This window comes from Colletotrichum spaethianum (assembly GCF_022836535.1).
Source record: "Colletotrichum spaethianum MAFF 239500 DNA, contig38, whole genome shotgun sequence".
NCBI classification, from domain to species: Eukaryota; Fungi; Ascomycota; class Sordariomycetes; order Glomerellales; family Glomerellaceae; genus Colletotrichum; species Colletotrichum spaethianum.
Window position 1 is genome coordinate 156,407 of NW_026054808.1, and position 11,946 is coordinate 168,352.

Genomic DNA, 11,946 nt, shown 5'->3' on the forward strand with positions numbered 1-11,946 from the left:
ATAATTTCTACCCCAACTCGCTCAATTTCAGGCTCTCGATGAGGATCGAGGGGTAGAGTACCCATAATTCCTACCCCAACTCGCTCAATCTCAGGCTCTCGATGAGGATAGAGGGGTAGCCACAATTTCTACCCCAACTTGCTCCAAAGTTGAAGTCAATTGTTGAGGATAACACCAACCAGTAAATCCGGTAGGGTTGCTTACACAATCAGAGTTACGAATCGCTGTTGATCGTCGAAATAACAATAACGACGGCTATTTACTTCTGTTACTGTAATCTTACAGCCTAGTAGCTATGCTGCAAAAATCTTAATGGGCAAATGAAAGTGATAAGGAAATGAAGCCAGGGAGCCTGATTTGGTTATCAGTTTGACATTATTTAGACAAAGTTTGAAATGCTGGTTCGTTCTGTCATGCATCGTCGAAGCGTAATCCTGAGTAACTTAATTGTCATGGCCGGGAACCTCTGAGTAAGATTCCGAGAATCGATAAGATGACAACTGTAAAGAACGCGTTGTTTTGATTCATGCTATGGAATATTTTACAAAGTTACAACAAGACGGCCTTTAAAAACCCTTTCGATATACTTCGTAGGCAGCGTCTCGGCATCCTCTAACTTTACAATCGTGAGATGGCTCTTCACATTATATTTTGCCACAATCTTCATCATTGCTTCCACTGAGGAAGCACTCGCACACAAAGACCCCTTTATAACCAACTCATTGAACACGAGGTCGAAAGCGTTGAAGTGATACCCCTTCTCAGGAAGTCCCAGAGGTACGCAGGTGCCTCTTGGTTGCAGTAGTTTGAGACTCCACTCCGCCGCCGCAACATTGTCGTTGCAAACTACGACTGCGTTCAGTCCTATACCTTGTGTGAATCCTCTGATCTTGCTGAGCGCTTCTGGGTCGTTGTAATCGATAAGGAGGTCTGGCTCCAAGCCGGGTCCAGTATCGGCAGAAAGATCCAGGTTTATGGCATAGTTGTCCACGGCGACTGTGCGGTAGCCGAGCGCTTTTGCGAATTGAACTGCCAGTACACCAAGTCCTCCAATGCCAATGATCGCGATTGACTGCCCGATCTCCAATTTGCATTGCTCAATAGCGTTCCAAACAGTTGCCTAGATCGATCAAAATCATTGACACAAACACAGATCGATAATAGAACTCACCCCTGCGCACATCAGTGGCGCAGCTTGTTCGAAAGACAAGCCATCTGGTAATAACACCGTTGTTGTAGCATCAGCCAACAAGTACTCAGCAAAACCACCGTCATTGGTGATGCCAGCCATATTCTTATCTTCGCAGAACCTCGCATCCAGTGTCCCATAACGACCCTTGTGCCATCTACACATATTGCACTCTCCACAGGGATGTCTGAAATTCAACACTCCAACACGCTGTCCTTCCTTCCATTTCGCATCTACATTCTCACCAAGGGCAACAATAATACCGACTGGTTCGTGAGATGGCACCATGGGGCATTTGGACTCGTAAACTCCTTGGTATACTTGGTAATCGGTATGGCAGAAGCTGGACGCTTTAATTCGAACGAGGAGCTGACCACTTTTTGCTTTGGGTACAGGAATTCGGTTGAGTTTGTAATCTTTGTTGTACTGAAAACTTGTCAGTCTGATGATCTTTCGAGGGAATACTAGCTAGCCCATTTTCACAGAAGTTTACCTCTACGAGCTGCAGAGCTCTCATGGTGTCTGGGATCTCATTGCTTATGCTGCCCATTTTGATCGAAAAGCTGGTTAGAGAAGCTAATCGTCCGACGACTGATGCGTTTGTTGAGAAATACAACGTGCTCGATATCTGAGACGAAAGACGTTAAGTATGAAGACTGAAATAAGTAAAAGGTACTCGATCAAAAAAGTGGTGTTCTGTTTTTTCCAATTCAAACTCTCTACTACCCATATCTTGGTGGGGTTGAAATCATAAAGTCCCCATTGGGGTAAAAAAGATACGACTGATTGCAATGAAACCTTTAATCTCAATCCGGCTGGATTGTCCCCCTAGTCCTGATAAGAGACTCTGCTAGGAGACATGCGGAGAGATAAGTGGAGAACTCTAAAAGTATGGGCTATCTTTTGTTGGAGAATTAACTAATCATAATGCACGTGATGCCAGCTCTGATGTAGTTCAAGGAATCTGAGTGGCGAATGTCATCGAGTCCTCGACCTATTGCCTCAGGCTTCAAGAGTCACGTGACGCTTAGATGCTTATGTGCACGTCCCTCACGTCTTAAGTTTGTGCCCGCTCTTCTTGATCTTCACCTACTCCATATCTACTCCAAAAAGTCACAATCATGCCCAGAGGAAGACCCCGAAGAACAGTATCGCCATGTCGGTTTTGCAATACACAGTTCAAGCGGCTCGAGCACTTGAAGAGACATGAACGTACTCGTATGTGCTGCTGGACACACCTTGCTGCTCGAGATTGTCGTATCTTGCTTGCTCGTGAGACTGATCTGCTCTAGATACCAAAGAGAAGCCATTTTCTTGTGGCTGCGGTCAGAGCTTCTCCAGACAGTAAGTGAAAGGACCCGCATCAAGACACGCACTGCTTACATCTTCAGGGATCTTCTAGGTCGTCATAGGAGACTTGACCATCCCGGCGATTCAGAAAATAGCAAGAATGGGGCTAAATTTCCACCTTCAGGAATTGCCATGTCAGCCATGGAGTCGTCCCAGCTCGCTCCTATCATCCACTTATATTCTCCACCAGCCGAGCTCCATCATCCCAAAGACTCTGATTTCACCAACCTGGTATCCCCCGAGCACAGCATATCACCAAACTCCACCACTGGCGCTGAGAATATCGACAGTCATCCAATCCCGTCGACTGCGTCCCCCGGGTACCAGAACAACTCCACGGTGTTCCCGGACGCTCAAGACTTGCAATACGAACCCATCACTGGTCATCCCTTGACAGCATTGTCATCTGTTTCAAGCAACGAATACGATTTCCTGTGGGATTACAGTTGGAATACCCGCGAATTTCTACCCCTTTCTTTCTTTGATACGGATTACTCGCTATCCAACTTATGGCAACCGGGCAACTTTGGCATAGGTGGCAGTCAAACCATTGGAGCACCGCAGGTTCAGGATTCTAGCCCTCAAATGCACAAGGCCGGTCAAGAGTCGCATTCAAAACGACAAGACTTTCGCCCTCTTACCGCTCTTGAAGCAGCAATACACCAGCCCAATAAGGAGCGTCTGCCTATGGACGATGTAAGAGCCAGCAAGGGCCTGGAGCCCGAGCACACGCATATCCCCGCCGCCCCTTGGAAGATATCCCTCGAGGTATATACGAGTATAAAAAGTAGCGTGCTAGAGCATCAGGGAATTCTTCTCCAGAACTTCGAATTTCCTTCCAAGCCCAGCTTTTCGCGATATATCGAAGGTTTCTTCCGTGGCTTTCACAAACATATTCCCTTTCTCCACCCTCCAACAATAAAACTCGAATCACTCGCTCCGGAACTCCTACTAGCTTTGGCAGCATCAGGGGCATTTTATCGTTTTGAACAAGCCAAAGGTTACGAACTGTACCGGGCAGCCAAATCAATCATCACGGAGCACATGCTACATCAGACTCAACTTTCCACGTCACAATTGGCAGAGAGCTATGGAGGCTCTGATTCCGGTGCAGATTACACATCACACTCATATAGAGCTGCCTCGGGTATGCCAATCACTCCCACGACAACAGGAATCGATCGGTCCGAGCTTACAACCATGCAAACTCTTCTTGTACTCATGGCCATATCATCTTGGGGAGATGCTTCCATCGTCCGTGACTCACTGTCAATATCAGGTCAATTAGCAATGCTGGTACGCGAGGCCGGCATTTCAAGCTCCGACGAAATTATGGATGGAACAGAATGGACCGAGTGGATCTCCCAGGAAGTACGTCGGAGGACACTCTTTGCTGCATACGTCCTATGCAATCTTCACAGTATTGCCTTCGATGTGCCGCCTGCGATATTGAATCAAGAAGTAGGCCTGTGCTTGCCTCACTGTGGTTCCGAGTGGGCGGCCACCAGTGCTGAGGAGTTCATGGAATTAAGAAGAATGTATGGCCACAATGAGTCTGGCTTTCCAGACGTCCTGAGGAAGCTTTTGAATGGACAGGAGATCAATATGGACTGCCCATTCTCTGCCCTGGGGAATTATGTATTGATCAGTGCTCTGCTCCAGCGTGTATTCTTTGAACGGCATACGTCTGGGTGTCTTGGAGACAAGAGCTCCTCCTTACGACCAGGAGTGGTCAAGTCCTTTGAGACTGCCCTTCGAATGTGGCAAAAATCGTGGGAAGCTACTCAAGAATCATCCCTTGATCCAACTTCGTCCAAAGGTCCTTTGGGCTTCAATGCAGTGGCCATTCTGCGCCTTGCATATATCAGATTGAACGCAAACATGGGCTCTCATCGAAACCTGATATCTCGTGATCCTCATCGCATTGCACATGCATTGACAGGAGATGTCAGTTCCTTGTTCGTACGTTCTGCCAACCTGGATCGAGCCGTACTTCAATGTATCCACGCGCTGAGTGTTCCTGTTCACAGTGGAATTATGTATGTAGCGCGCACACAAGCGGTGGATTGGGATGTTCAATTGGCCTTATCAAATCTCGAGTGTGCGTCACTGCTTTGCCGATGGCTTTACACGATAGCAGAGGTCATCGAGAGTACAGGTCCTAATTCCTTGAGAGAAGATGAGAGAAAGCTTCTCGGAATGACCGTGAGCCTGATAAAAGAGACACCTTTGCGTAGGAATGTTGAGCGGGGCGACACTTCTGCTAATCGCCTTCGACATCTAGGCGCAACTGTTCTTCGAGTCTGGGCTCAAACTTTCCAGGGGCCACGAGTGTTCAACATAATTCAAGTCATTGGTGACAGCCTTTGCGCCGCGGCAGACATACTCGAGGCACGATTGTAGCACTCTTGGACGGAAAAGATCCAACATAATGAATAATGTTGTCACCTCTTGTGGTTTCTAGTCTATAGCAATACATACAGCTAAACTCGCGATGAATTTGGCAAATGAAGCTTAATCACTTGCTTTTAGTATCGTCCTTTAACTTATTGCTTAACTGAAACTTTACAATAAGTCACCGTACCCACTTTCCGACCACCCCCCACTTCCGACCACCTAAAAATCCCTCATCGTCAACCTCATCCTCCAACTTCCAACTATCACAACTTTTTCCATACTAATCCAAATGGTCTTATCTTTCTAGACTACCTTATTTATAGCCTAATAGTCCAATGTACCGAACATGAGCTTAATCAGGCGCTAAAGGCTATAGCCAATGGCGTTAGTTAGCGCTAAGCAGCTTATACCTATAGTATCCTAAAGACTACCTTACAAAACCGTATAACTAGTACCCAGTTAAGGGCATTAGCTTTTTCTGACTTCTAGAGGCTCTCTGTTAGTCAGGAAGCTAAGCTGGCTAGCTAGGTGCAGATCCAGGCTAACCTTAGGCTTACGCTAACGCATCAGCAGGTTAGAGAATTTGCTTAGTATATCCTGATTATAATAGGTAATACTTAGCCTCTAAGAAAGAGATAAGTAAATACCTTTATATAAAGAAACTTATTTATTAAGGTCTAGAGAAGTTAATTTATTAATTCTAGATGTGTTAATAAGGTATTTATTAAGGTTATTAAGGACTAACGTACATACATAGCAAGTGGCCCATCATAGCAAGTAGCCCACCTCTACCTACCTGTTACGGTCAGATATCCGACAGTGGTGTTTTCTGCTAATAGGCAGCTGAGGTCGATACTCGGTAACAGTAAGGTAAGTCTTGTTGGTAATCTTGCTGGTCTGTTGGTGTCTGGTGATCAGTCAGGCACGTCTAGGCGTAGATAGCTTTATAGCTTCACAACAGAAGGATAATCTAAGAGTCACTTATGAGAGAGTGAATCACGAAGTTGATTGCTGAAGAGCTATGGAGAGTCTTTGAGCCCCAGGCTCAAGTCCTGTCTATATACTGATGTCTCCCTATCGTGATGCTGTTGATGGTGATCAACTAGAGTGGGTCCGGGGTGAGCTGCTCACTTGGTGATCGCTCCCAGTGATCACCTTATCTCTTGATCACTTTCTTATCATCACGTGATCTGTCCATAGTTCTTCCGTTCCGACCCTTGCCCGTAAGCGCCGTGATCATGCATACATGAGCCCGAATGTCCCCTGGTCCCTCGTGGGTTCGTTCCAGGTGGTTACGTTAACCAACGCTTTCCTGGGTCGTAACATCAGGTCTCCCCTCCAAAGGTCTAGCCCCTTAGACCTATATAGGTAAGTGGGTTCCCGCCGCGGGCTGTCCCTGGGTTTATCTCATTCTCATCTTTCTTCCACCATGTCGTTGGTGACTAATGCGGCAGAGTCAGACACTCTTAAATCTGGCAAGGCTTCTTCCACCAAGCGCCGTCTCGCGGATTCCTTGAGGATTCGTGAACACGGAATTGAAATCGAAATGCCGTGTAGTTGGTGTCGTTCCAAGGGGATCCGTTGCAAGATGCTTGCGGGTTTCCAGAAGTGTCAAGAGTGTACTCGCCGGGGTCGCTCTTGTGATGGGGATGATAATGCGGTTTGCGAATGTGAGTGTTTTTCGTGGTTCCGAGGTGTGTGGCTTTCTAATGATCGTAGTGGATCGTTTGCTGAATGAAGCCGATCGTCTGGATAAGGCTGAAGAGCAGGAGGAAGAGTTGCTTCGTCAGAAGGCGGAGTTACTGCGAAAGCAAGCAGAACTGTTCCGTCTTGCGCAGGCGGAGATGGATGCGTCTCTTGCCCGGCTCGATCGTTTACGTAAAGAGAAACGGATGATTTTCAAGAGGGGTCGTGAGGCCGCTGCTGAGTGGCCTGCGGATTCGCCCGTCGATCCGGTGGTTGAGGCGGTTCACGAGGTACAGGCTAGTGGTGGTTTTGGTGCAATTGACCTGTCCTTCCTTGAGTCTTTTGATCCTAGCGATCCGTCCTGGCAGTCCTTCGGTGAGCTGCCTGTTGAGGGTTTCGTGGCTGAGGGTTCTGGGACTCGCGATAGTCCTGAAGGAGTTGCTGGGAGTGTTGGAGGTTCTTGACTGGCTCCCATGAATTGTCCTCGTGTCCGTATCCTTTCCATTTAATAAGATATTGTGTTTCTCCGTTTTCCTCTCGCTCGTCAATGATTCGTTCGACTTCGTACTCCGGTTCGTTTGGTTCCACGATGATGCAGTCGTTGGTGTTTGATCCTCGCGGTGCTGGTTCAAGCAGTGCGATATGAAAAACTGGATGTATCTTCATTGTGTCTGGTAAGTCGAGTTTGAAGTTGACGTCTGAGATTTTCTGAATGATTTTGAAAGGTCCAAGTTTTTTGTAGTCCAATTTGTCACTTGGTCTTTTCGTTTTGATGTTGCGTCGCAGAAGATACGCGCTATCTTCCTCTTCAAAGGTTGGTCCCTCAACCCTTGATGTGTTGGCGTATTTCTTCATTCGTGCCCTGACAAATTCGAGATCTTTGGTGGCATTCTCTTGGATTTCTCGTAATTTGTTGTAATCTGCCACAGCCTTTAGTGCTCGTGGTCCCTGTCGAGGTTCTCCATATGCCGTAGGCTCGAATCCGTAATTCAGGTAGAATGGGGAGTTCAGTGTGCTTTCTCCTATAGCACTGTTATAGGCGAATTGGGCCATTGGAAGCAATGGTACCCAATTGTCTTGGTCGTAGTTGACATAACATCGTAGATACTGTTCCAGTATCTGGTTGATTCGTTCGGTTTGTCCATCGGTTTGTGGGTGAAAAGCGGTCGATAGCTTGTGATCAGCTCCTAGTTGCGAAATCAGGGATTTCCAAAACTTGGATGTGAACAGTTTGTCTCTATCGGATACGATTTCCTTGGGCAATCCGTGGTTGCTGACGATGTATTTCAAAAACGCGTACGCTAGGTCTTCTGCCGTGCTTGACTCTAAGTACGGGATGAAGTATGCGTATTTCGTGAGTCGGTCGACAATGACCAATATGCTGTCATAGTAGGTTTTCGTGAGTGGTTCTTTTGACTTGGGGAGTTTGACGATAAAGTCCAAAGAGATTGAGTGCCACGCTTCTGGTGGCGCTGGTAGTGGTTGCAATTGTCCGTATGGTTTGTGTGGACTATTTTTGCTTTTCTTGCACATGTCGCAATCCTTGATTGCTGAAGCCACTTCTGCTCGAGTGACTCGTGCGTCGTAATGTTGTCGAATTCGTTTAAATGTTTTGGTAACTCCTTGGTGTCCGTGGGCCCTAGCACTATGAATCTCCATGATCTGTTCAGGTGTCATCCTGCCAGTCGTGCTGGTATTGACACGGGTACCGATCATAATGAGTTTCTGTGCTGGGACAAGGTCACCGTTCTTGTCCTCCTTGAGGATGACTTGGGTTTCTTCTGGTACCGGGGTTTCGTGGTCCGGTCTTCGGCTTAGGGCATCAGCTCTTCCGTTCTCAGATCCTTTGACGTAGATGATTCTGAAGTTGAATTCTGACAGGAATTCAGACCATCTGATCTGTCGTTTGTTGAGGACTTTAGAGGTGGTGAAGTGAGTGAGGTTCTTATGGTCGGTGTAGACCTTGACTTCATGTTTGGTCCCGGATAACTGAGGTTTCCATTCTTGGAAAGCTTCGATAATTGCCATGAGTTCCTTGTCGTGGATTTGGTAATTGAGCTCGGCTCCGCTAAGTTTTCGAGAGAAGAAAGCGCAAGGGTGTAGCTTTCCTTCATCGTCGCGTTGGCCGAGTTGTCCACCGATGGCGTAGTCTGAAGCGTCGGTTTCCAGTTCGAAGGGTTTTCTTGGGTCTGGGATTATCAGAACTGGTTCGGAACAAACTTGTTGCTTGACTTCTTCGAAGGCTTTTTCTTGTTCTTCGGTCCATTCGAAGGGTACGTCCTTTCTGGTGAGCTTGATGAGGGGGTTGATTTTGGCGGAATATCCTTTGAGGAATCGTCGGTAAAAGTTGACGAATCCCAAAAAGGATTGGATGTCCTTGACATTTTGAGGTCGGGGCCAGTCCTTGACGGCCGCGATTTTTCCATTTTCCATCCGGATCTTTCCTGGTGTGATGGTGAATCCTAAGAAGTCGACTCGTTGACTGTGGAATACGCTCTTTTCGGGTTCGACTAGTAGTTTGGCTTCTTGTAGTCGTTGGAGTACGGTGTGAACGTGCTTCTCGTGTTCCTCGGGGGTACGAGAGTAGATGAGTATATCGTCTAGGTAGACGACAACGAACACATCTATAAATTCTCTCAGGACGTGGTTGATCATTGTCTGGAAGGTGGCGGGTGCATTGGTGAGTCCGAAAGGCATGACTAGATACTCGAAGTTGCCTTTCCTGGTGCGGAAGCAAGTCTTCCACTCCTCGCCTTCCTTCATCCTGATCAGGTTGTAGGCTCCTTTGAGGTTGATGGCTGTGAACCATTTGGCGTGGTACAGCTGGTCTCGTAATTCTGAGATAAGAGGTAGCGGGTAGCAGTTCTTGATTGTAATATCGTTGAGTTGTCGGTAATCCACGCAGAGTCGTAGTTTGCCATTTTTCTTTGGTACAAACAATATTGGGTATCCTGCAGGGGATGTCGATGGTCGGATGTAACCTTTGCGTAGGTTTTCTTCGAGGTATTTGTCAAGTGCCTCGCGTTCCGTTTCATTCAGTCCGTAGATTTTGTGAAACTTCGGGTGTGCTCCTTCTTTGAGCGGGATCTCGTGATCGTACGAGCTATGTTCAGGCAAGCCGGTTTCCAATTCTTCAGCAAAGAGTTTGGTGTACTTGCGGTATTGTTCTGGGATCGGAGAGAGGCGTTCTTCCTCTCGTTGATCGTTGATGAATTGTTCGAATTGTTCGTCCTTCGTGGGCTCGATTCTTTTGACGTATGCGACGTATCTGTGTCGCTTTGATTCACTCGGGGGTTGCGGCTTGCAACGCTGCCTCGCAGTCGAATCTCTCCATTGGAGTTGGCCTGTTCTCCAATCTATGCTCGGGTTGTGTTGTCGTAACCATGGGATTCCAAGGATGACATCCATGTCTCCTATTTGTGCTATGTCGAAGATCAGATGTTCTTGACGGTCATGGGTAACCATAGAGAGTTGCGCGGTTTCTCTGTCAATGGTGCCTCCACCGTACTCAACTGTTTCTCCTTCCACGTTTTGCAGGGTGTATGGTTCCTCCTTGAATCTCCATGTGATTCCTCGTTGATTCACCAGTCGTGGTGACATCAGGTTTGCTTGTGCTCCACTGTCAATTACGACCTGAGTGGGCTGTCCTTCGATGTAGACGCTCAGAACCAGGTGTGAGGCGTCTGTCGTCGTGGCGAGGTATAGGGACTTCCTCAGTGTCGCCTTCTGCTGTCCCTGTGCAGTTGGCGTCCCTAGTTTTTTGAGTAGTGTCGGTGGGCTTGCTTCCCCTTCATGTCCACCGGTTTTATCTCGGGGGGGGTTTGTTCCCTAATCTGGGTTCTCCAGGTTTTGGCTTTGCCTACGTAATGCATCATACATTCGTCGTGCATGCATTTGGACCAGTGTTTGATCAGTCCGTTGTAGCACAGAACCGGGTGTTCCGGACTGGGTTGCATGTGTAACCAGCTCGCTTTGAATTCCTTGACTATCCATGTGCCGAGTTGGTGGTGGAGGTAGATCATGGGAATCGGCTGCTGCTTCCTTCGTCGAGGGAAGAAGTCGTTAAGTTCCTTGTCCTGGAGGTGGAACTGGCATTCGTCGTAGATGCAATCGGCCCAGAATACTTCGGTGTGGCGTGCGTGTTTTTGGTCGAGGTACTCGTGGTCTCCGAATATAGGTTCCTCTAGGACGGATACTACTGGTTTCCCGTCGATTCCGGTATCGTCTGTTCCATAGAACCAGACTTCTTGATCGTCCTCATTCTTTTCGTACTGTGGTCGGTACTCAGGGTAGTCCTTTTTGGTGGGCCAAGCCCTTTTGACCATCGGGTCGTCGCTGAAGTCGACATTCGCTTGCGCAGCTATTGGTTCGTCCGGGTCGTAATGAGTTGGGCTTTGGTTGGCCTCGTAGAGCTGTGCTTCCCTTTCACGGAAGACTTCTCGTCCAGGGTCCGATTCGTCAGAGGATTCTTCTTCTTCTGAGAATGGTGTGAATGTAATCGTCCTGGTTTTCTTCTCAATATCCTTGTAGGATGTCGATTGCGTAGAGGTTTGGCTTGATCTTCTGAGATCCATGAGTTGCTTGGCAGCCTTTCTTTCGAGCTTGCTCGAGGGTTCGAACTCATCAAGCGATTCCTCATGTTCTTCTTCAGAGCTTGTTTTCTCGCCAAGTACTTCAATCGACTCCTGGGGTGTGGGTTCCCTGAACCCGAGTTTTGGAGGAGAAAATCTGGGTCGTCGTGGTTGCTTCCGTCCCACGGCTACTATCTTAGTGGGCTTCCCAGGTTTGATGCTCCTTTCCTCCTTGAGAGCGTTCTCGAAGTCCTCCTCGAGTGCCCATTGTTTCTGGAAGTTCCCTTGGGCTTGTATGCGTAGTTGGAGTCGTTCCTCGATGACTTTCAGGGTGTCGGGCATACAGGGGTTGTCTTCCTTGCTTTGTGCAGCTTCCTTGGCTCGGATGAGCTTGGTGATTAGCTGTTGGTTTCGTTGCTCCAGTTGCTGAACCGTGGTTTGTTCTGGGTGGCCTCCTTTCTGGGTTCGTCGGGAGATTGCCACAGTTCTGGGTTTGGGCTGTTGTGGGTACCATCCGGCTTGCTCTTTCAGTTCTTGATGAACTAAACAGTTGTCGTCGAAGCAGGTGGTCCAGTTCCTTTGTTCGTGGGGAACTTCCCTTCTTGCTACGTTGGCTTTCCTAGTGCCTTCAGGTACGGGTCGGTTCTGGAGTCGCTTAGGTTGTTTGCAGTCTCTAGCTATGTGGCCGGGCTTCTCGCAGTTGTAGCATTTGAAGTCCTTCGGATCCCGGTGGTTCTGGTGAGGCTTCCTGGT

At 47.9% G+C, this 11,946-nt stretch overlaps 1 protein-coding gene across 1 annotated transcript; it reads right to left on the reverse strand.

Annotated features, from left to right (window-relative positions):
• Positions 1-10,374: 10,374 nt before the first annotated feature.
• Positions 10,375-11,535, reverse strand: ColSpa_10702 (uncharacterized protein; the record flags this gene model as incomplete). The annotated part of the gene is made up of 1 exon (XM_049276914.1): positions 10,375-11,535. The coding sequence occupies one exon, from the start codon at positions 11,533-11,535 to the stop codon at positions 10,375-10,377; it is 1,161 nt and encodes a 386-aa protein (XP_049132871.1).
• Positions 11,536-11,946: the final 411 nt, after the last annotated feature.